The sequence below is a fragment of the Pan paniscus genome, chromosome 12 (assembly GCF_029289425.2).
Source record: "Pan paniscus chromosome 12, NHGRI_mPanPan1-v2.0_pri, whole genome shotgun sequence".
Classification (NCBI taxonomy): domain Eukaryota; kingdom Metazoa; phylum Chordata; class Mammalia; order Primates; family Hominidae; genus Pan; species Pan paniscus.
The window spans coordinates 94,401,647-94,425,953 of record NC_073261.2 but is presented as its reverse complement, the minus strand read 5'-3'; the positions used below and the strand labels follow the sequence as shown (position 1 = coordinate 94,425,953).

Here is a 24,307-nt window from a genome sequence, read left to right as displayed (position 1 = left end):
TTAGGTCGCCTGGCAGAAAAAGATGAAAGAAATCTAAGAAAACGACGACACTGAGAGAGGAGCCTAGCGAACCAGCAGAGCGATCCCAAGCCGCAATTCCCCCTTCCGTGGATCGATTACGAAGGGAAGGCTTCCTGGCAGGAGCTCTCCAGGGCTGCCGACGTGAGCCGAACTGCACATCGGGAACTGTAGTTGAGTGGGAAAGCCGAGAGGCGGGGGCCGCACACGCGTACAGGGGCCCCGGTCAACAAAGACGCGCCGTGCGCGCGCGCGTCGGAGAAAAACACGGGAAGACGTGCGCGTGCGCGGCCGCCGCTGGGAGCCACCAGGCGGCGGAGAGGACAGCGACAGGAAGGGAGGGGCCCGAGCCACCGACTGCAGGAGAAGGGGTTGTGCTCCTGGCCGAGGAAGGAGAAAGGGGCGGGGCCGGCGGGCAGCGTGCGGCGGTGCGGAGCTCCTGAGACCGGCGGGCACACGGGGGTCTGTGGCCCCCGCCGTAGCAGTGGCTGCCGCCGTCGCTTGGTTCCCGTCGGTCTGCGGGAGGCGGGTTATGGCGGCGGCGGCAGTGAGAGCTGTGAATGAATTCTCCGGGTGGACGAGGGAAGAAGAAAGGCTCCGGCGGCGCCAGCAACCCGGTGCCTCCCAGGCCTCCGCCCCCTTGCCTGGCCCCCGCCCCTCCCGCCGCCGGGCCGGCCCCTCCGCCCGAGTCACCGCATAAGCGGAACCTGTACTATTTCTCCTACCCGCTGTTTGTAGGCTTCGCGCTGCTGCGTTTGGTCGCCTTCCACCTGGGGCTCCTCTTCGTGTGGCTCTGCCAGCGCTTCTCCCGCGCCCTCATGGCAGCCAAGAGGAGCTCCGGGGCCGCGCCAGCACCGGCCTCGGCCTCGGCCCCGGCGCCGGTGCCGGGCGGCGAGGCCGAGCGCGTCCGAGTCTTTCACAAACAGGCCTTCGAGTACATCTCCATTGCCCTGCGCATCGATGAGGATGAGAAAGGTAACTAGGGGGCTGGGGGAGGGGGCGGCGGCGCCGGGAAGAAGGCGGTGGGGTCGCCGGTGGAGGGCAACACCTGCGTCCCTTTCTTGCGGGAGGGGACGGTGCACCCCCGGAATTGATATGCCCCGGGAGACTGCTTTCCCGTAGGTCGGAGCCTCATCTTCTAGTATTCTTAAAACCTCTCCCCTTTCAGGGCACCGTAGCTGTCGACTTTGTTTCAGACACCAGCCTTCCCCCACACTTCTGCATGACCCAGGTCACTGTGAGACACCCAGACGTGTTGATGACAGTGACATTTGTCCTAGAGTGACCACACTGATCCTTTCTAGCACTGTGAAGAGTGTGCAGCTTCCTCTGAACCAAGGTTTCCAAAAGGTTTTGATATTGAAGAAGCAGTGCCTTCTTACTGGCTTTTAATGAAAGCAGAGTACTGTAGTGTCAGAAAAAAAGAACAAATGGTGACAATTTTGAAAGAAATAGCTGCATATGACTGCAGTTGAATTTGCATCATTTTAATCAAGATAATCATTTTATCAGTACAACGATTCCTGAATACTTTTTCAATGAAGTTATATTTAGCATAAAACTTTTCCGCCTGTTGCTTTGATTTTAATTAAAACAGTATTCCAAAGTAGCCTTTAATTTCCAAGTTGAAATGTTTGATGAATGGATTGCGTAAACTTAAACATACCACTTTACAATAAAACCTAAAACAACTATGTATGTTTCTGAATGAAAGCAAGGATACTACATCTTTCGGGTTTCTTTTAAGCTAACCTTTTTTTTTTTTTTTGAGACGGAATCTCGCCCTGTCGCCCAAGCTGGAGTGCAATGGTGCAGTCTCGGCTCACTGCAACCTCCGACTCCCTGGTTCCAGCGATTCTCCTGCCTCAGCCTCCCGAGTAGCTGGGATTACAGGCACGCACCACCACACCTGGCTAATTTTTGTATTTTTAGTAGAGTAGGGATTTCACCATGTTGGCCAGGATGGTCTCCATCTCCTGACCTCGTGATCGGCTCGCCTCGGCCTCCCAAAGTGCTGGTAATACAGGCATGAGCCACCGCGCCTGGCCTTAAGCTAACATTTTTTATTATATGTGCCAGGCATTGTGCTATTAGCTTTGCATGTGTTATCTTTTTTCTTTTTTTAAAAAATAGCAACCATCCCAGACCATGAAAAGTGTTATTTAATCCTCACAATAACTTTGTGAGATGAAGGTATTATTGGTATTAGCATTTTAGAGATGAAGAAAATGAGGCCCAAAAGATAAAGGAGGTTATTCCAAACCTGTGCTAATAATGAAATTTATTTTATGGAAAATAAGTGAAATTAGGAGAAGTCTAACTTTTACAATTCTCCCCTTTTATCCTTACTTCCAGTATGCTGAGATCTTGCTTCTCCCTCTGCCAAAAACACCCACTTTTCTACCACACCTCAATTAGATACTCGCTTGCATTGTCCATTAGTGAAAACAGAAACAATCTGCACTTCATTCATAGTGTCTGTCCCTACTACCAACTCCAAAAACTGTTCTAGAATTTCAGTCTTGTTGAAACTTGTTTCCTTTGTGGGGCCTGGGAGTGGGAAGTAGGATATAAGGAAAGAGGCAGTTATTCATTGTTTTGGACAGTAAGGAAAGAGTGACGGTTAAGAGAGGTCAAGGAGGGTGTTAACATTTAAAAATACTACGTGTTTGTAGAAGGAAATTTTTTGTTAACTGCTTCATTCCTTTTTTTTTTTTTTTTTTTGAGATGGAGTCTCCCTGTGTCACCCAGACTGGAGTGCAGTGGCGTGATCTCAGCTTACTGCAACCTCTGCCTCCCAGACGCAGGCGATTCTCTTGCCTCAGTCTCCCGAGTAGCTGGAACCACAGGTGCGCCCTATCACGGCTGGCTAATTGTTTGTATTTTTAGTAGAGACGGTGTTTCACCATGTTGGCCAGACTGGTCACGAACTGCTGACCTCAGGTGATCCGCCTGCCTCGACCTTCCAAGTGCTTGGATTACAGGTGTCAGCCACTGCGCCCACCCAGCAAGCTCCATTCTTTATCACCTCTTAAGAACATCCAGGATCCCTTGGGGAGAATTAAAACGGTTGCAAAGTTTTAGAATAGAGGAACATGTTTAAGCATAGATCATTTTTTGGGCCAGTCATGGTGGCTCACCCGTGTAATTCCAACACTTTGGGAGGCTGAGGCGGGTGGATCATGAGGTCAAGAGTTTGAGACCATCCTGGCCAACATGGTGAAATCCCATCTCTACTAAAAATACAAAAATTAGCGGGGCATGGTGACACATGCCTGTAGTCCCAGCTACTCAGGAGGCTGAGGCAAGAGAAGTGCTTGAACCTGGAAGGTGGAGGTTGCAGTGAGCCGAGATCGTGCCACTACACTCCAGCCTGGGCGGCAGAGCAAGACTCCGTCTTGAAAAAAAAAAGTAGGTCATTTTTGGCTGGGCACGGTGGCTCATGCCTGTAATTCCAGCACTTTGGGAGGCTGAGGTGGGTGGATTGCTTGAGCCCAGGAGTTTGAGACCAGCCTGGGCAACATAGTGAAACCCTGTCTTTGTGAAAAATACAAAGATTAGCTAGGCGCAGTGGCAAATGCCTGTAGTCCCAGCTACTTGGGGGGCTGAGGTAGGAGGATCACTTGAGCTTAGGTTGTTCAGGCTGCAATGAGCTGAGATCGTGCAACTGCACTCCGAAATGGGTGACAGGAGTAAAACTGTCTCAAAAAAAAAAAAACCAAAAAAAAACTGTTTTAATTGTTTTATTTAGGAAGAGAAAGTCAGAGCATGCAAGGAAATTTTTTTAATTTATTTATTTTTGAGACGGAGTCTTGCTCAGTTGCCCAGGCTGGAGTGCAATGGTATGATCTTGGCTCACTGCAACCTCTGCCTCCCGGATTCAAGCGATTCTCCTGCCTCAGCCTCCTGAGCAGCTGGGATTACAGGTGTACACCACCACGCCCAGCTAATTTTTGTGTTTTTAGTAGAGATGGGGTTCCACCATGTTGGCCAGGCTGGTTTCGAGCTCCTGACCTCAAGTGAACCGCCCTCCTTGGCCTCCCAAAGTGCTGGGATTACAGGTGTGAGCCGCGGTGCCCGACCACAAGGAAATTTTAGTTAACACTGTTGGATGATGGGAGTTGGGAGGTAGGATAAAAGAAGAAATTAAGGAAAACCTAGGCATGAAAAATAAAAGACCCTGAGCTCTTAGATTTGAAGAAATAGCAGTTCCATGTGAGGAATAAGTGGAAGAAATAGAATTCAGACCTCAGGTCTCAGGCTGGTGACTTAAATCTTTGAGTATCACATATATGAATATATCTATTATACTTAAATCCTCCTAAACATTTTTATTTTTCAGTTGGATATATTAAATATATAAAAATAATTATTTAATTTATTTTAGAGACAGTGTTTCACTCTCTTACCCAAGCTGGAGTGGAATGTGATCATAGCTCACTGCAGCCTCAAGGCTCATTCCTAGGCTTAAGTGATCCTCTTTTTTTTTTTTTTTTTTTTGCTAGAGATAGGATCTTGTTATGTTAGCCAGGCTGGAGAAATTTCAACAATATTTTGAACAATAAAAAAAACAATAAATTAGGTTTTATTGTAAAGTGGTATGTTTAAGTTTACGCCATTCTCCTGCGTAATGCATATTTCATACTCTTTCTACTGATAATGTTTCTGTTCACAACTTTTTCTTTATATTTTGATTTCTTTTCTCTTTTCTCTCTTTTTTTTTTTTTTTTTTTTTGAGACAGAGTCTTGCTTTGTCGCCCAGGCTAGAGTGCAGTGGCGCGATCTCGGCTCACTGCTAGCTCCGCCTCCCGGGTTCACGCCATTCTCCTGCCTCAGCTTCCTGAGTAGCTGGGACTACAGGCGCCCGCCACCATGCCCAGCTAATTTTTTGTATTTTTAGTAGAGACGGGGTTTCACCGTGTTAGCCAGGATGGTCTCGATCTCCTGACCTCGTGATCCACCCGCCTCGGCCTCCCAAAGTGCTGGGATTACAGGCGTGAGCCACCGCGCCCGGCACATATTTTGATTTCTAATGTGGACATCAGAATGGGCTGTTGACAGCTCTTTTTTTTTTTTTTTTTTGAGGCAGAGTCTCGCTTCTTCACCCAGGCTGGAGTGCAATGGCGCGATCTCAGCTCACTGCAACCTCCACCTCCCAGGTTCAAGCGATTCTCCTGCCTCAGCCTCCCCAGTAACTGGGATTACAGGCATGTGCCACCCCACGCCTGGCCAATTTTTGTATTTTTAGTAGAGACAGCATTTCACCATGTTGGCCAGGCTGTTCTCGAACTCCTGGCCTCAAGCGATCCACTCGCCTTGGCCTCACAAACTGCTAGGATTACAGGCGTGAGCCACCGTGCCCGGCCTCAAAATACTTCAATTTCTTTCATGGCCTGCTATCTGACGTGATGCTGTACTAGAGTCAGGCTGGGAATTTGGCGTCTTATTGCTACAAAACATCTTAATATCTCTGTTTTAATGTTAATGCTGATCAGTTGTCCCTGAATTCCAAAGGGAAGAGGGTATATGAGTCATGTCCAACCCCCACTTCTCATCATGGCCTGAACTAGTTTTTTAGGTTAACTTTGGAATGCCTTTGGCAAGGGGAGGGTCCATGAGTCAGTTGGGGGTCTTAGAGTTTTATTTTTTGCTTACCGGTTCATAAAAAGTTAATGAAAATTATCATATTTCATAATTCTATATAATTCAATATTGTACTTTATTTAAAACTCATGTATAAAATAGCTGTCCATATCTGTTTTCAGAAGATGAGGATGGAGGGTAGAAATCAGAAGTGTCAGATTTGGTAATTTTCTTATACTGCTGAAAACCTCTATACCTACCACTTTGAAAGGATTAATTTCAGACTTACTTTCTTTGGGCCTAATGATTCTACTTTGAAGTTTCTCTGATTAAACTAAGGAATAAATCTGATAAATGGACATTCAGATGATACCATACTTCTCCAAAAGATAACATTGCTTTTGATTACATATGCAATAAACATTTCACATTTTTTCTCAAGATTATTTACTGGCATCTGCACCAAAGACACAAAAAAGCAGCCACTGTTAAGGACTTTATCCCTTGTTCTGTTTTTAGCTGGTTTGTTGTTGTTGTATTTTTCCTCATGTTGAATACAGTTAAACCCTATTAAACTGGATTCCCCATATTACTGTTAGTTGTCCTGATGACAATTAAGGATAGTTAGTAAATGGATATTGAATCATTTTATTTTTTTAGTAGTGATGGCGTTTCGCTGTGTTGGCCAGGTTGGTCTCGAACTCCTGGCCTCAAGTGATCTGCCTGCGTTGGCCTCTCAAAGTGTTAGGATTACAGGCGTGAGCCACTGCACCTGGCTGGATATTGAATTATTGAAGAAGGATGTTCCCTAACACTTCCTGCCTCTTTTCCGCTGTCTTACTCTCTCTGTTCCACCCAGTAGTAGTTGGGTTTTTGATGTCTGGCAAAGTATAGATTGTCTACTCTTCTATATTAGTTTTCTTCACTCTTTTTTTAAAAAATGTTTTTAAAGCAAGATAGAGACAGGGTCTTGCCGTATTGCCCAGGCTGGTCTTGAACTCCTGAGCTCAAGCAATCCTCCCGCCTCACCCCATAAAGTGCGGAGATTACAGGCATGAGCCACCATGCCTGGCCAGTTTTCTTCAGTCTTGACCTATAATAGTCCTGCAAAGCCAGTGAAGCTGTTAATATGCTGACGTAGCCTTTTTTTTCTCTCGTTTGTGAATTATTAACAATCGCTGATCTTACACATCATATACAATAAAACATCTTTGAACACTGTCACATCTCAGCAGCTCATTCTGGTTAATGAGGAAAGAAAAATGTCAAAATCTGTGATTTTCTTAGAGGTTATTAAATGTTTTACAGCTATGTAGATATTCTGTAGACTTGCTGTACTTACATAACTTTTCTGCTCTTCTGCAGAGGGAGAGAATTAACTTCATAAGTGGGCTTTGTCAATGCTCTCCAGTCAATGATCTCCAGGAACAAACTTATCTATGGTTGAGCAAGTGGGGTTTATTACCCACTGTAGCCAGGGAGAACACACATATGTAATAACCATGGTATGTCATAGTAAAGGGTGTTAGGAAGATCTTATAGGATTTGGGCTCGTTTATTTGGTGATTTTAAGGAGGGTTTAAAGAAGCAGGGTTTTGCTCTGATTTGGATGCTACCAGGAGCTGGGAATAATTCTATGAATAAATATCATAAAACCTATCTAGAAGAAAAGACTAGAGTGAGGTCTAAAGCTGTAGTAGTTAAAAAGCAAAGGTCACTCATTATCTGGAAAAGGGGAATATTTGGTATTTCATGGTTTAGACAGTGTTCAGTGTTCATCTTTTGTCTGTGTTTAGACATAATTGTAGAGTGGTCTTGTTCCACCGTGGTCACAGAGTGGCATTATTTCATGCTGATATTCTGTAAGTGCCAGGTCAAATACCAAGGTTTAGCTGATAGTAGTAGGCCAGCTCCTGGATGTAATAAGCTGTTTTTCTCTTTCTCAGCTTTTTTTTTTTGTTTTTTGTTTTAAATAGAGTCTGGCTCTGTCACCCAGGCTGGAGTTCAGTGGGGGCAATCTCAGCTCACTGCAACCTCTGCCTCCTGGATTCAAGCAACTCTCCTGCCTCAGCCTCCGAACTAGCTGGAATTACAGGCGCAAGTCACCACACCCGCTAATTTTTGTATTTTTAGTAGAGACGGGGTTTCACCATGTTGAGCAGGCTGGTCTTGAACTCCAGACCTCAAGCAATCCATCTGCCTCAGCCTCCCAAAGTGCTGAGATTACAGGCATGAGTCACTGCACCTGGCCTCTTTCTTAGATTTGAGGGTCAACTTTTACCCTTTTCGAACTGTGGGGCTTCTTATCGAAATTGACATTTAAGTCCTGACCATATAGGATCTTGGGCAAGTTACTTAACTATGTATGCTGAGATGTTTTTTTAAATGCTTAGTGCTTGCACATAATAGGTACTCAGTAAATGAGAACTATTATTATAAAATCAATAGTACTTTTAAGATTAGAGCTAGAGGTTATGTTAGAACATTGTTAACTCTTCGTACTAGTTTCTGTTACACTTTTTAGGATGCAGTAGCAGCATAAAAGAGATATGGGGAAGAACGAGAGGTATTTAAACAGTGATATAGGCTGGGCGTGGTGGCTCACGCCTGTAATCCCAGCACTTTGGGAGGCTGAGGTGGGCAGATTACGAGGTCAGGAGATTGAGACCATCCTGGCTAACACGGTGAAACCCCATTTCTACTAAAAATACAAAAACAAAATTAGCCGGGTGTGGTAGTGGGCACCTGTAATCCCAGCTATTTGGGAGGCTGAGGCAGGAGAGTGGCTAGAACCCAGGAGACAGAGCTTGCAGTGAGCCGAGATCGCGCCACTGCACTCCAGCCTGGGCCACAGAGCGAGACTCTGTCTCAAAAAAAAAAAAAAAAAAAAAAAATTAAAACAAAAATATTTGTGTTAATTGTGATGACAAAAAAAAAAAAAGAGATGGAAGTCTCTCCCTAACCTCACTCCTCATTTAGTGTCATGGCTTTTTTTTTTTTTTTTTTTTTTTTTGAGACAAAGCCTCACTCTGTCACCCAGGCTGGACTGCAGTGGTGCAATCTCAGCTCACTGCAGGCTCTGCCTCCCAGATTCAAGCAATTCTCCTGCCTCAGCCTCACAAGTAGATGGGACTACAGGCACATGGCACCATGCCCAGCTAATTTTTTATGTAGTTTTTAGTAGAGACAGGGTTTCACTATGTTGGCCAGGCTGGTCTCGAACTCCTGAGCTCAAGTGATCCCCCCTCCTTGGCCTCCCAAAGTGCTGGGATTACAGGCGTGAGCCCTGCTCCCAGACTCCTGGCTTTTTTTTTTTTTTTAATGAAAATTCAAAATGCTTCTTTTTTTTTTTTTTTTTTTTTTTGAGACAGAGTCTCGCTCTGTCGCCCAGGCTGAAGTGCAGTGGTGTGATCTCGGCTCACTGCAACCTCTGCCTCCCAGGTTGAAGTGATTCTCCTGCCTCAGCCTCTCGAACAGCTGAGATTACAGGTACGCGCCACCACGCCTGGCTAATTTTTGTATTTTTAATAGAGATGGGGTTTTGTCATGTTGTCCAGGCTAGCCTTGAACTCCTGGCCTCGTGTGATCCACCTGCCTTGGCCTCCCAAAGTGCTAGGATTATAGGCGTGAGTCGCTGCACCTGGCCACAGAAATTTTTTGAAGAAGATAAATAAGGTGACATTTTTAAGGGTCAAAGAAAGTGTCAAAAACTAGAATGATGTCTTTACATAGGGTTTAAAACTTTCCAAATTAACAGGGAAAATAATTCTTTACCTTGAAAATAAATGTTTGCTAGTGAAAGCAAATACAATCTTTTTACTAAATGTTTTATTAAATTTTTTTTTCTTGTAGACACAGGGTCCTTCTGTATTACCCAGGCTGGTCTTGAATGCCTGGCCTCAAGCAATCCTCCTACCTCAGTCTTCCAAAGTGCTGGGACTACAGACATGAGCCATCACACTGGGTCTTTTTTACCAAATTATAGTAGAAAGCACTCTTTCTGTAATAGTGAACTATGAGAGAATTAATCAGGGGCTATTAGTAATTTATCCCTGAATGAATCAGTGATTATAATGCTTTGTGGTCCATGTAGTTTGCTGGGGATTAACACACCATGAAAGTCTACCAGGAGATTTTTTTTTTCTTTGAGAACAGGGGCCATAATCAGTAGTCCTTAAATGAAATGGACTATTCCCATTTCATTATATGTTGCCTATGCTGGACTCGAGCTCCTTGGCTTAAGTGATCTTCCCACTTCAGACTCTCAAGCAGCTGGGACTATAGGTGTGTGCCACCATACCTGGCTTAATTGAGTGGTTTTTTTTGTTTTTTTTTTTCTGAGACAGAGTCTCGTTGTGTCGCCCAGGCTAGAGTGCAGTGGCACGATCTCGGCTCACTGCAACCTCTATTTCCCAAGTTCAAGCGATTCTCCTGCCTCAGCCTCCCAAGTAGCTGGGATTACAGGCGCCTGCCACCATGCCTGGCTAATTTTTGTATTTTTAGTAGAGATGGGGTTTCACCATCTTGGCCAGGCTGATCTCGAACTCCTGACCTCATGATCCACACACCTTGGCCTCCCAAAGTGCTGGGATTATAGGCATGAGCCACCGCGCCCGGCTTTAATTGAGATTTTTAGATATCTATTACTCTGCTAATTTTGTCACTTGCAAGTTGCCATCAGAAAATTGTAGGAAAATGGATATATTTGTTCCTTGGAATGGTTTGTGTGAGAATACTTAAGGATTAAATAGATAAGTAAAACCGGTGGGCTTTATATAACACAGATGAGCAAATGTCAGGAACATACAACTGTGCACACAGTTCAGGAGAAGGAGGATTTAAGTTAATCAACAAATTTACTAAGTATAATAAAGATACTAAAAGTAGTGTTTCCATACCACTTTATTACTTAAAGTATCATCATATACCCTATTTTATATGATTTTTGCCACAAGTCAGAGTTAGGTAAAAGAAATACTTTCTTTGCAGGTAAGGAGTCTGACTCCCAGACAGATTAACTGACTTTTCCAAAATCATATTGCTATTAAATGGTGGAACAAGGACTTAAATCTTTGCCTTCTAACTCACATACTTGCAAACACATATCCTCTCACTCTACCCCAAGCTACCCATGTTTTGACCCTTCTTGTGGCAATCAGGGTCTCACTAATATTTGAAAGAAAACGTACAGTAGATAATTTGCGAGTTAATCTGTTATGCATATCTCTTACCTCTATTTGAAGATGAATATCAGCATTTCTGTTGTTTCTACAGTAACATACTAAAAAATAATGCAGTCCAGGTGCAGTGGCCCACACCTGTAATCCTAGCACTTTTGGAAGTTGAGGCAGGAGGATCACTTGAAGCCAGGAGTTCGAGACTAGCCTGGGTATGCAAGACCCCATTTCTTTTTCACTGCAACCTCTGCCTCCCAGGTTCAAGTGATTCTTGTGCCTCAGCCTCCCAAGTAGCTTGGGATTACAGGCATGTGCCACCATGCCTGGCTAATTTTTGTATTTTTTGGTAGAGATGGAGTTTCTGGCCAAGCTGGCCAGGCTGGTCTCGAACGCCTAGCCTCAAGTGATCTACCCTCCTTAGCCTCCCAAAGTGCTGGGATTACAGGTGTGAGCCACTGTGCCCGGCCCCATTTCTACAAACAATTAAAAAATATTAGCCCAGTGTAGTGGTGCATGTCTCTAGTCCCAGCTACTCAGAAAGCTGAAGTGAAAGGATTGCTTGAGCCCAGAATTTCAAGGCTACAGTGAGCTATGATAATGGCATTGCACTCCAGCTTGGGTGACAGAGTGAGACCCTGTCTCTAAAAAATGAAGTAAAATAGTGCACAAGTATAGAACTTGAAAATCTTCCTTAACCTTACCATAAGGGAAATGATTACTAATAAGTTTCTTAACTTTTTGTACTTACATAAACATAAATATTCATCAGAGAAAAAATATGCAAAACAATTTGCAATCTTTTTCACTTACCATATTTTGGAATTTTTTTCATTTCAACATATTTGATCTTCCTTGTGTTTTTTCAGTTTGTTTGTTTTTGTCACCCAGGTTGGAGTGAAGTGGTAAGAACATGGCTTATTGCAGCCTCAATCTCCTGCTCCCATTCAGCCCCTCAAGTAGCTGGGACTACAGGTACATGTCACCACGCCCGGCTAATTTTTATTTTTATTTTGGTAGAGATGGGGTTTCACCATGTTGCCCAGGCTGATCTTGAATTCCTGGGCTCAAGTGACCCGCCCACCTCAGCCTCCCGAAGTGTTGAGAGAACAGGTGTGAACCACCATGCTCCACCTCTTAGTCTTTACAATCTGCAAAACCTCATAAGTGGCTAATAGAGGAATATAGTAAAGCAAAGGGGGATATCACTGATTAGAACTGTGTTTTTAGGCTGGGTGTGGTGGCTCACGCCTGTAATCGCAACATTTTGGGAGGCTAAGTGGGAGTATCACTTGAGCCCGGGAGTTCAAGACCAGCCTGGGCAATATAGTGAGAGACCCTGTCTTTAGAAAAAAATTAACCAGGTGTAGTGGTGCACACCTGTGGTCCCAGCTATTCGAGAGGCTGAGGTGGGAGAATCGCTTAAGCCTGGGAGGCGGAGGTTGCAGTGAGATCATACCACTGCTCTCTAGCATGGGTGACAGAGCGAGGAGACCCAGTCTAAAAAAAAAAAAAGTATTTTTTCGTTTTTTTCCAACTCATGTACACCCGCCACCCCACCCCTGCTTTTTTTTTTTTCTGACATTGGGTCTTGCTCTGACACCCAGGCTAGAGTGCAGTAGCACAATCTCGACTCACTGCAGCCTCCTCTTCCTGGACTCAAGCAGTCCTCCCACCTCAGCCTCCCGAGTAGCTGGGACCACAGGTGTGCACCATCATGCCTGGCTAATTTTTGTACTTTTTGTAGAGATAGGGTTTCACCATGTGGTTCACCATCTCTAACTCCTGGGCTCAGTCAGTCCACTTTTGCCTCGGCATGAGCCACTGTGTGCAGCCCACGTTTTTTATTAATGGATATTTGGATTGTTTCCATCTATTGTGAATAATGTGGCTATGAACATTGGTGTAAATATCTATTTAAGTCCCGGCTTTCAGTACTTTTGGATATATACCTAGGAGTAGAATTACTGAATTATATGGTAACTTTGTGTTTAAATTTTTGAACTGCCAACCTGTTTTCCATAGGGGCTGCACCATTTTGCATTCCCACCAGCAGTGTACAAGGGTTCCAGTTTCTCCACATTTGTTATTTTTCATTTTTTAAAATAATAGTCATCCTAAAGGGTATGAAGTGGTATCTCGTTGTGATTTTGATTTGCATTTATTTTTCTAATGACTTATGATGCTCAGCATTTTGTCATGTACTTATGTACCATTTGTGTATCTTCTTTGGAAAAATGTCTATTAATGTTCTTTTCCCATTTTTTAATTGGGTTGTTTTTATGTTTATCAATTTTGTAAACATTTTAAGCTCTGCAGCATAACTACTCAACCCTGTCACATGGTAAGTTTGACCCAGTAAAACTTTATGTACAAAAATAGGCAGCTTACTAGATTTAATCTTCGTCCATAGTTTGCTAAGGCATGCATTAGATAATGTAGTTACACTATTGGCTAATAATTTAAACTACAAGTGGTTGTAAGTTTCTGCCACCCAAATTCTTTCTTGATTTGATGTAGTCTGGTTGGTTGAATTTGAGTGTTATATGGGGTCATAGAGTTAAAAGAGAAATGTCTATGAGAAACTAGGAACTGTTGGGAGCTAATGTTAAAGGATTTTGGAGGCCTTTTGTGCACTGGAGACCATTGGAAGATTGGATTTTCTGCTATAAATGTATCTAAAGGATAATCAGTGTAAGTTATGGGCTGTAGTTTGCCAACCCCTACATTAAGGGATTGAAATAATTTGAATATGGGTTTCAGTTCTTGTATGGTCTGGCTCAGTTCTTTTTTTTTTTTTTTTTTTTTTTTTTTTTTGAGATGGAGTCTCACTCTGTTGCCCAAGCTGCAGTGCAATGGCACGATCTCAGCTCGCTGCAACCTCCGCCTCCTGGCTTCAAGTGATTCTCCTGCCTCAGCCTCCAGAGTAGCTAGGACTACAGGCACGTGCCACCACATCTGGCTAATTTTTTTTTTTTTTTCAAGACAGAGTTTCGCTCTTGTCACCCAGCCTGGAGTGCAATGGTACGATCTTGGCTCACCGCAGCCTCCACCTCCCGGGTTCAAGTGATTCTCCTGCCTCAGCCTCCCAAATAGCTGAGGCAACAGGCGTGTGCCACCACGCCTAGCTAATTTTTCTGTTTTTAGTAGAGATGGGGTTTCACCATCTTGGCCAGGCTGGTCTCGAACTCCTGATCTCATGATCCACCCGCCTCAGCCTCCCAAAGTGCTGGGATTACAGGCGTGAGCCACCTCGCCTGGCGTTTTTTTGTGTGTGTGTTTTCAGTAGAGATGGGGCTTCACTGTGTTAGCCAGAATGGTCTTGATCTCCTGACCTGCCTCAGCCTCCCAAAGTGCTGGAATTATAGGCATGAGCCACCACGCCCGGCTGTGGCTCAGTTCTTAACTGTTCATTCATTCAGGGTCCCAGCCAAAATCTTTTGCCACAGCTTCTCCTCCTGGGCATGCTCTGAAATTCATTTTTTGTCTGTTTAGTTGCATGAGTCCACTGAAAGCTCTGCTTATTTTCTTCACCACTTTCAGAGTTCACAGTAGACGAGGTGAGGAGATCGAGACCATCCTGGCCAACATGGTGAAACCCCGTCTCTACTAAAAATACAAAACTTAGCTGGGCGTGGTAGCGTGTGCCTGTAGTCCCAGCTACTCAGGAGGCTGAGGCAGGAAAATTGCTTGAACCCGAGAGGCAGAGGTTGCAGTAAGCCGAGATCATACCATTTCACTCCAGCCTGGGCGACAGAGTGAGACTCTGTCAAAAAAAAAAAAAAAAAAAAAAAGGAAAGAAAAGTGCTCCAAATGCTGGGCTCATCTCTGCTGGCTTCTCTCCTTTTTATATTTCGATAATTTTTAAAATAATAACCATCCTAATGGGCTTGATATGGTCCCTCCTTTCTAAATTTTGGTAATTTTCATTGTTTTGGAAACTCACTAATCCTTTCAAACAGATGTTTTTAAAACTTTTTTTCTAGTTCTCTTTTTTTTTTTTTTTTTTTTGAGACAGGGTCTCTCTCAGTGGTGCGACCTCCCTCACTGCAACCTCTCCCTCCTGGGTTCAAGCAGTGATTCTCCTGCCTCAGCCTCCCAAATAGCTGGGAGTACAGGCACCCACCCCCACGCCCAGCTAATGTTTATATTTTTAGTAGAGATTGGGTTTCATCATGTTGGCCAGGCTGGTCTCGAACTCCTGACCCCAGGTGATCCGCGTGCCTCAGCCTTCCAAAGTGCTGGGATTACAGCCATGAGCCACCGCACCTGGCTCTAGTTCTCTTCTAATCTTACTATGGTAATCAAAATTTTAGTGCTGATGTTATAATCCAAGCCCAAATGGATGTTCTTATACATTAAATGTTGGAATATCATGCTTGTTAAAAATCAGATCTGCTGGGCCTGTTATCCCAGCACTTTGGGAGGCCGAGGCAGGTGGATCCCCTGAGATGAGGAGTTTGAGACCAGCCTGACCAACATGGAGAAACCCCGTCTCTACTAAAAATACAAAATTAGCCGGGCGTGGTGGCACGTGCCTTTCATCCAGCTACTCGGGAGGCTGAGGCAGAAGAATTGCTTGAACCTGTGAGGCGGAGGTTCCAGGGAGCTGAGATCATGCCATTGTACTCCAGCCTGGGCAACAAGAGCGAAATTCCGTCTCAAAAAAAAAAAAGCAGATCTGTCCCTATGGTTTTATCTTCACTGCATGTCATATATAAATGGAAGCATGTAGTATGTAGCCTTTTGTGTCTCGCTTCTCTCCCTTTGCATAATATTTTTGAGATTTATCCCTTTTCCTACATATGTCAGTAGTTTGTTTCTTTTTAATGCTGAATAGTATTCCGTGTGTGGAGATACCACAATTTGTTACTCCATTCACTAAATGATTTGGATTGTTTCCTGTTTTTGTTGTTGTTGTTGTTGTTATTGTTTAATTAATTTATTTATTTTTTGAGATGGAGTCTTGCTCTGTTGCCCAGGCTAGAGTGCAGTGGCACAATCACAGCTCACTGCAACCTCTGCCTCCCCGGTTCAAGTGATTCTCCTGCCTCAGCCTCCCAAGTAGCTGTGATTACAGGTGCCCGCCACCACAACCAGCTAATTTTTGTATTTTTAGTAGAGATGGGATTTCACCATGTTGGCCAGGCTGGTCTTGAACTCTTCCCTCCTTGGCCTCCCAAAATGCTGGGATTACAGGTGTGAGCCACCATGCCCATCCTCCTGTTTTTAAATTTTATGAATAAAGGTACTGTAAATTCATGTACAGGTCTTAGAAGTTTGCATTTTTCTTGGGTAAATATGTAGAAGAAGAGATTGTTGACTCGTGGTAAATATATGTTTAATGTCATAAGAAACTACCAAACTGTTTTTCCAACTGGGTACCATTTTGTTTCCTACCAGCAAACATAATGAAAGGTCCATTACCCTTTGTCTTGTAATATTTTGGTATTTTTATGTTCTTTTGTTTTTTTGCCATTCAAAATTGGGTGCATTGTTGTATCTTTGGATTTTAATTTGTACTTCCCTAACAACTAATGATGTGGAGCATCTTTTTTTACGCTTACTTGCCAATTATGTCTCAATTCTTTGGCAATACTTATATTTGACTCTGCCTGCTATATATATAGAGAGTATATATTTTTATGCTATATATAGAGTATATATATTTTTATACTATATATATTTATATATACTATATATATATACTATATATATATATATGTTTTTTTTTTTTTTTTTTTTTGAGATGAAGTCATGCTCTGTTGACCAGGCTGGATGCAGTGGCATGATCTTGGCTTACCGCAACCTCAACCTCTGCCTCCCAGGTTCAAGCGATTCTCCTGCCTCAGCTTCCTGAGTAGCTGGGACTACAGACACATGCCACCATGCCCGGCTAATTTTTGTATTTTTAGTAGAGGTGGAGTTTCGCCATGTTGTCCAGGCTGGTCTTCAACTCCTGACCTCAGGTGATCCACCCGCTTCAGCCTCCCAAAAGTGCTGGGATTACAGGCATGACCCACCGTTCCCAGCTGGAATAAGCAATCTTAAAAAGCAGTTTGTTGATTTCTGGTGAATAGAGAAAATGTGACAAACTATGACTCAATAGTTTTATTTTTTTGTTTGTTTGTTTTTTTGAGACAGAGTCTTGCTTTGTCACCCAGGCTGGCGTGCAGTGCCTCACTGCAAGCTCTGCTTCCTGGGTTCACGCCATTCTCCTGCCTCAGCCTCCGGAGTAGCTGGGACTACAGGCGCCCGCCACCATGCCTGGCTAATTTGTTTTTTGTATTTTTGGTAGAGACAGGGTTTCACTGTGTTAGCCAGAATGGTCTCGATCTCCTGACCTCGTGATCCACCTGTCTCGGCCTCCCAAAGTGCTGGGATTACAGGCATGAGCCACTGCCCCTGGCCTACTTTTATTTCTTAAGCATATATCTTAAAGAAACTGCAGGTATGCATTAGGGGACAGGTAGAAAAATGTTACAGCATTGTTTGAAATGTTGAAAAACTGGAAACAACCTCAATATCTTAATAACAGAAAAAATGGTTGAGGCTGGGTGTGGTAGTTCATGCCTGTAATCCCAGCACTTTTGGAGGCTGAGGCGGGCGGATCACCTGAGGTCGGGAGTTTGAGTCCAGCCTGGCCAACATGGTGAAACCCCGTCTCTACTAAAAATACAAAAAATTAGGCAGGTGTGGTGGTGCACACCTATAATCCCAGCTACTTGGGAGGCTGAGGCACAAGAATCACTTGAGCCTGGGAAATGGAGGTTGTAGTGAGCCGAGATCATGCCTGCTGCCCTCCAGCCTGGGCAATAGAGCGAGACTCCGTCTCAAAAAAAAAAAAAAAAAAAGGGAAGGAACATGGGAATGGGAAGAGGCACTAAAAAAGGAACTTCTTTTGTATCTGTTACATTGTACTCATTTTGTTTTTAAAATTTTAAACCAAATATGACATTGTTATCACTTTTGTTGCCACTCAGAATACAAATGCTATTACACTATTTTCTATAATTTTCCCTTTTTCAAATTAAAAAACAAAAATACATGTAAACAGGTGTTTTCTTTATGGAAAACAGGAAGGTGAGCATCCAAATAATTTTAGTTAATTTATAACAAACTCTTAATAATTTCTTTTTCTTCTTCTTCTTCTTTTTTTTTTTTTTTTTTTTTTTTGAGGCAGGGTCTTGCTCTGTTGCTCAGGTTAGAGTGCAGTGGTACAATCTGGTACAATCACATCTTAGTGCAACTTCTACCTCTTCAGCTCAAGTGACCTCTCTCCTCAGTCCCCCAAGTAGATGAGACCACAGATGTGTATCCCCAATCATGGTTAATTTTTAAATTTTTTGGTAGAGATAAAATCTCACCATGTTGCCCAAGCTGGGCTTGAGCTCCTGGGCTCAAGCAGTCCTCCTGCCTTGGACTCCCAAAGTGCTGGGATTATAGGCGTGAGCAAACTGTGCCCAGTCTTCATAAACTTTTCTTTGCATGTCCTTATCAAGTACTTTTGGAGCACCTACTGTCAACCAGCCACAGTATATAATACTGATAATTCTATAACATAAGAAATTGACCTGTTTAAGGGGGTGAATATGGTTAGTTATTTTCAGGGTGAAGAAACAGAAGAATCGGGGAGGTAGTACATACTCATAAGGAGACGGCATTTCTTAGTCACTTTGTGTGGTGTTTATAATAAGACTTCATGTGGCCAGGTGCGGTGGCTCGTGAGCACCTGTAATCCCAGCACTTTGGGAGGCCGAGGTGGGAGGATCACAACAAGGTCAGGAGATCGAGACTATCCTGAACAACATGGTGAAACCCCATCTCTACTAAAAATACAAAAATTAGCTGGGTGTGGTGGCACGTGCCTGTAACCCCAGCTACTCGGGAGGCTGAGGCAGGAGAATCGCTTGAACCAGGGAGTCGAAGGTTGCAGTGAACCAAGATCGTGCCACTGCACTGCAGCCTGGGCTACAGAGAGAGACTCCATCTAAATAAATAAATAAATAAATAAATAAATAGACTTCGTCTGTTTCATCAAGAGTCATTATATTGATTTTGAAATTTCAAATAATAATAAGGAATAGTATGGAAATTTTTGTTTGATTAAATGGGGACATGAGGCCAGGTGTGGTCACTCAGGCCTGTAATCCCAGCACTTTGGGAGACCAGGGCAGGAGGATTACTTGAGCCTAGGAGTTCAAGACCAGCCTGGGCAACATGGCAAGACCCTATCTCTACAAAAGAAATACACAAAAATTAGCTAAGTGTGGTGGCACATGCCTGTAGTCTTAGCTACTCGGGAGGCCAAGGGACGAGGATCGATCACTTGAGCCCAGGAGTTGGAGGATGCAGTGAGCTAGGATTGTGCCCCTGCACTCTAGTGTGGGTGACAGCAAGACTCTGTTTAAAAAAAAAAAATGAGGCCGGGCGCGGTGGCTCACCTCTGTAATCTGAGCACTTTGAGAGGCCAAGGCGGGTGGATCACCTGAGTTCAAGATCAGCCTGGCCAACATGGTGAAAACCCGGTCTTTATACTTAAATTACAAAGATTAGCTGGGTGTGATGGTGCACACCTGTAACCCCAGCTACTCTGGAGGCTGAGACAGCAGAATCGCTTGAACCCGGGAGGTGGAGGTTGCAATGAGCCGAGATTGCACCACTGCACTCCAGCCTAGGCGACAGAGCAAGACTCTGTCTCAAAAAAAAAAAGAAAAAAAGTCTAAGAAGTTAATTTTCATTCAGACAAATGTTCAAAAATAATAGAAATAAAACAAAAAACTAATTTTCAAATATGTGATTTGAGTGTAACGATCACTTTACAGAAGTTATTCTACATACTTTTTGATTATGCTGAGTTTTTAGGTCCTTTTAAAGCTTAACTTGTATCAGGAATTAATGTTTTAAACTAGTTGTTGGGTTCAAAGAAAATAGAAATGTGTTATTAAATGCCACACTTGTAATCTCATATACCAGTTCTCATGATGCAATCAATTGTTAAATAAAAACTTCCTCTAGAGAGGAGGCACCCAGCAATGAACACATTATATCAGATTTGAATATGAGATTAAACAATGCTTTTTGTTTCATTGTTATTGAAATCATATTTGTATTTTTCAAAAGTATATATACTTAAAAATTCCTAAATAAAATGTCTTTCTGTAATACAGCATTTTAGGTTATAAGGATCAATACCATGAGCTGATAAGCAAAATAGGACTCACGGCCCTAAAATGTTGATAAACATCATGACCATATTCCCCATAATGGAGTTACATATACACATTACAATGATAAAAATACTAAGAAGTTATATAGTAATGTTTCTCAGACTTGTTCACAACCCTATTTTTTATGTATTACCTCTCAACAGCATGATTTGCAATATTTAGTGTACTCTTCATACGATCTATACAAATAATTTTTTATTTTAAAGCAGGACAGAAGGAGCAAGCTGTGGAATGGTATAAGAAAGGTATTGAAGAACTGGAAAAAGGAATAGCTGTTATAGTTACAGGACAAGGTAAGATTATATTTGTTTATAGCCATCCCAAATTATGATATATTCACATGATCGTCCAGGTTTCAGATCTGTGTATTTATGTATTTATTTTTCTTTCTTTCTTTCTTTTCTTTTTTTTTTTTTTTTTTGAGACAGGGTCTTTCCTCTGTTACCCAGGCTGGAGTGCAGTGATGTGATCATAGCTCACTGCAACCTCAAACTTCTGGGCTCAAGTGATCCTCCTGCTTCTGCTTCCCATGTAGCTGGGACCACAGGCGCACACTACCATACTTAGCTGATTATTATTATTATTATCATTACTATTTTTTGAGACAGAGTCTTGCTCTTTTGCCCAGGCTGTAGTGCAGTGGTGCAATCTCGGCTCACTGCAGTCTCCGCCTCCCGGATTCAGGCGATTCTCCTGCCTGAGCCTCCTGAGTAGCTGGGATTACAGGTGCATGCCAGCGTGCCCAGTTAATTTTTGTATTTTTAGTGAAGATGGGGTTTTGCCATGTTGGCCAAGCTGGTTTCGAACTCCTGATCTCAAGTGATCTGCCCACCTCAGCCTCCCAAAGTGGTGGGAGTACAGGCATGAGCCACTGTGGGCCACACTTAGCTAATTAAAAAAAATTTTTTTGTAGAGACAGGGTCTCACTGTGTTTCTGTGACTGATCTTAAACTTCTGGCCTCAAGTGATCCTCCTGCCTCAGCTTTCCAAAGTTCTGGGATTACAGGCATGAGCCACTGTACCCAGCCAGATTGTATTTATCTTAATAAATGTATTTGGGCCAGGCACAGTGGCTCATGCCTGTAATCCCAGCACTTTGGGAGGCCGAGGTGGGCGAATTACCTGGGATCAGGAGTTCGAGACCAGCCTGATCAACATGGAGAAACCCTGTCTCTACTAAAAATTCAAAATTAGCCAGGCGTGGTGTCGTGCACCTGTAATCGCAGCTACTTGGGAGGCTGAGGCAGGAGAATCGCTTGGACCCAGGAGGCGGAGGTTGTGGTGAGCCAAGATCGCGCCATTGCACTCCAGCCTGGGCAACAAGAGTGAAACTCTGTCTCAGAAAGAAAGAAAAGCAAAACAGTATTTCATTTAATTAAAAATGCCTTGTATTATACCAGTAAGAGTAAAAAACAATTTAATTAAAGTATGATATATGCTCTTTTCATCACTTAGAATTTGAATTTTAATCTTATTGAAGAGGCTGTTTTAGTTTTATTTAGATATAGATATAACAACAATATTAATATCTGTGACCAAATTGGTGCATGCATGGGCAATGAAAAACTATGTTGTGACTGCAGCCTGGTGGATAGCATTAGTAAGTTAGCATTGGTTGTAAAATGAATCCCAATTTCAAAGATTTTGAAACTTGGGGAAAAAATGTTTTAGACCCCATGAAATAAGACCTGAAATCTATGAAATACCACAGTAGGTTGGAAATCATCATGAGAAACTGTAACTATTTTTTTTTTTATAGCTATTATATGTATTCTTTGAGACAGGGTCTCACCCTGTTGCCCAGGCTGGAATGCTGTGATGTGGTCACCTCTCACTGCAACATCCACTTCCTGGGGCTGAAGTGATCCTTGCAACTCACCCTCCCATGCTCGGCTAATTTTTTTTTTTTTTTTTAAGTAGAGACCAGATCTCTTTATGTTGCCCAGGCTGGTCTTGAACTCCTGGGCTCAAGTGATTCTGCTTTGTCTGCCCAGAGTGCTGGGATTACAGAAGTGAGCCACAACACCTGGCCTAAAGATAGTATTTTTAAAATTTCTTCTGTTTTCTTTCTTTTGGGTATACATTTTCTTCTTTTTTAAAAAAAAAAAATTTCGTATAAAGACTGTGACTCCCCATGAAAGTAGTTTGGGTGATAATTTATCGTGAAACAATATTAGTTGGGAAATGTAGATATTTTAATTAATTTTTTTCTTTCAGGTGAACAGTGTGAAAGAGCTAGACGCCTTCAAGCTAAAATGATGACTAATTTGGTTATGGCCAAGGACCGCTTACAACTTCTAGGTATCAATTAATGTATAATTTGATGTGGGATGTATTGGAAATGTGTGTTCAATGAAACTTTAATTTGTAGAAAGAAATAGATCAGTGATTGAAAATGTGGTCCAGGCTTTTTAACATAAAGAAAACGTATAACATATACAAAAACAGAAGAGCATAATGGACTTCTTTTTTTTTTGAGACGACGCTTGCTGTGTCACCCAGGCTGGAGTGCAGTGGCGTAATCTTGGCTCACTGCAAGCTCTACCTCCCAGGTTCACGCCATTCTCCTGCCTCAGCCTCCTGAGTAACTGGGACTACAGGCACCCACCACCACGCCCCGCTAATTTTTTTGTACTTTTAGTAGAGACAGGGTTTCACCATGTTAGCCAGAATGGTCTCGATGTCCTGACCTCGTGATCCACCCGCCTCGGCCTCCTGAAGTGCTGGAGTTACAGGCGTGAGCCAACGCGCCCAGCCGAGCATAATGAACTTCTAATTATTCTTCTCTCAGCTTTGATAATTATCACCTCACTATCAGTCTTGATTTATTTATACCAAGGGCTAGCAAACTGCAGCTGATGGGCCAACCCAGCTCACTGCCTATTACTATAAATAAGGTTTTATTGGCACACAGCCATTCCTTTCCTTTAGGTATTGTCTATGGCTTTCATGCTACGGTGACAGAATTGAATAGTTGATACAGCGACAACACTGCCCTCAAAACCTAACATATTTACTGTCTGGCCCTGAGAAAGCCTGCCATCTTCACTTGACATCCCACTTCACTGTCCCCCAACTTCTTATTATTTTGAAACAAATTCTTGACTTATTTTCCATTTATAAATATTTCATATTATACCTCTAAAAGATAAGGATGTGAAAATAAAATCACAGAAATACCATTATTGCACCTAAAAAGTAACTCCAAATTTCTTTTAATATTATCCAAAAAAACTGACCCCCCCAAAATGCAATTTCCAAATTTCTAATTTTCTCAAAATTTAATAATTTTTACTATTTTTAATAATTTGTTTGTATCAGGATCTTAAAAAGATCCATATGTCTCTTTTAATGTACAGGTTCATCTGTTTTTCATTTTCTTCCAATTTATTTGTTGATGAAACCAGGTCTTTGTCACGTAGTATTTCCTACAGTCTGACTTTTGCTGCATGCATCTTTTGTGGTATGTTTTAACATGTTCTTCTTTCCTCCCACGTTAAATGATAATTGGATATAGAGCCTTGATCACATTGAAAGTTGATTTTTATTTTTTAATGTTTAGACTACTTCCTAGGTGGTTGTGTTTGTGTGTGTTCATCATTAGTTGTTCCATCTTGTGAGGTTAGCAGCAGTTAACTATGACTGATGCCCAGTGATACTTTAATTCTGTCATTCTTTCAGCATTCATCAACTGTAATAGAAACTTTTACTTGTCTTCTGTTTGATGGCGTAGGTTTTAAATATATATTAATAAGTTAAATCTACCACTCAAAAAAAGTAGAACAAAACCTACTACATATGAGTGGCTCTACCATACGTTGGTGGATGGAAATAGTAGATATTTGGTAAGCAGGTAAACCTTATTTATTTGTAGCCCTGTGACTTGGGGTAAGTTATTTTGCATGTCTGGGTCTTTTTTATCTAATTTGTAATATGAAGCTATTATTATTATTATTATTATTCGAGATGGAGTCTTGCTTTGTTGCCCAGGCTGGAGTGCAGTGGTGCAATCTCGGCTCAATGCACCCTCCACCTCCTGGGTTCAAACTATTCTCGTGATTCAGTCTCCCCAGTAGCTAGGATTACAGGGGCCTACCACCCCACCTAATTTTTGTATTTTTAGTAGGGACGGGGTTTCACCATGTTGGCCAGGCTGGTCTCAAACTCCTGACATCAAGTGATCCGTCCACCTCAGCCTCACAAAGTGCTGGGATAGGCCGGGCACGGTGGCTCACGCCTGTAATCCCAGCACTTTGGGAGGCCGAGGCGGGTGGATCACGAGGTCAGGAGATTGAGACCATC

The 24,307-nt window shown here is 42.8% G+C and overlaps 1 protein-coding gene across 6 annotated transcripts in view; it reads left to right on the top strand.

The window, feature by feature from the left end:
• The first annotated feature begins 234 nt into the window (after nucleotides 1-234).
• SPAST (spastin) overlaps nucleotides 235-24,307 on the top strand; it is an 89,997-nt gene continuing 65,924 nt past the window's right edge. The window contains exons 1-3 of one of the 6 annotated variants that reach the window (XM_034952892.2): nucleotides 235-993; nucleotides 20,215-20,298; nucleotides 22,223-22,306. In XM_034952892.2, the coding sequence (XP_034808783.1) occupies nucleotides 579-993; nucleotides 20,215-20,298; nucleotides 22,223-22,306 (583 nt within the window). In that variant the 5' untranslated portion in view covers nucleotides 235-578. Of the gene's footprint in view, nucleotides 994-20,211; nucleotides 20,299-22,222; nucleotides 22,307-24,307 lie in introns of all 6 variants that reach the window. The other 5 variants (XM_034952891.3, XM_034952895.3, XM_034952896.3 and 2 more) reach the window with 5 other exon arrangements.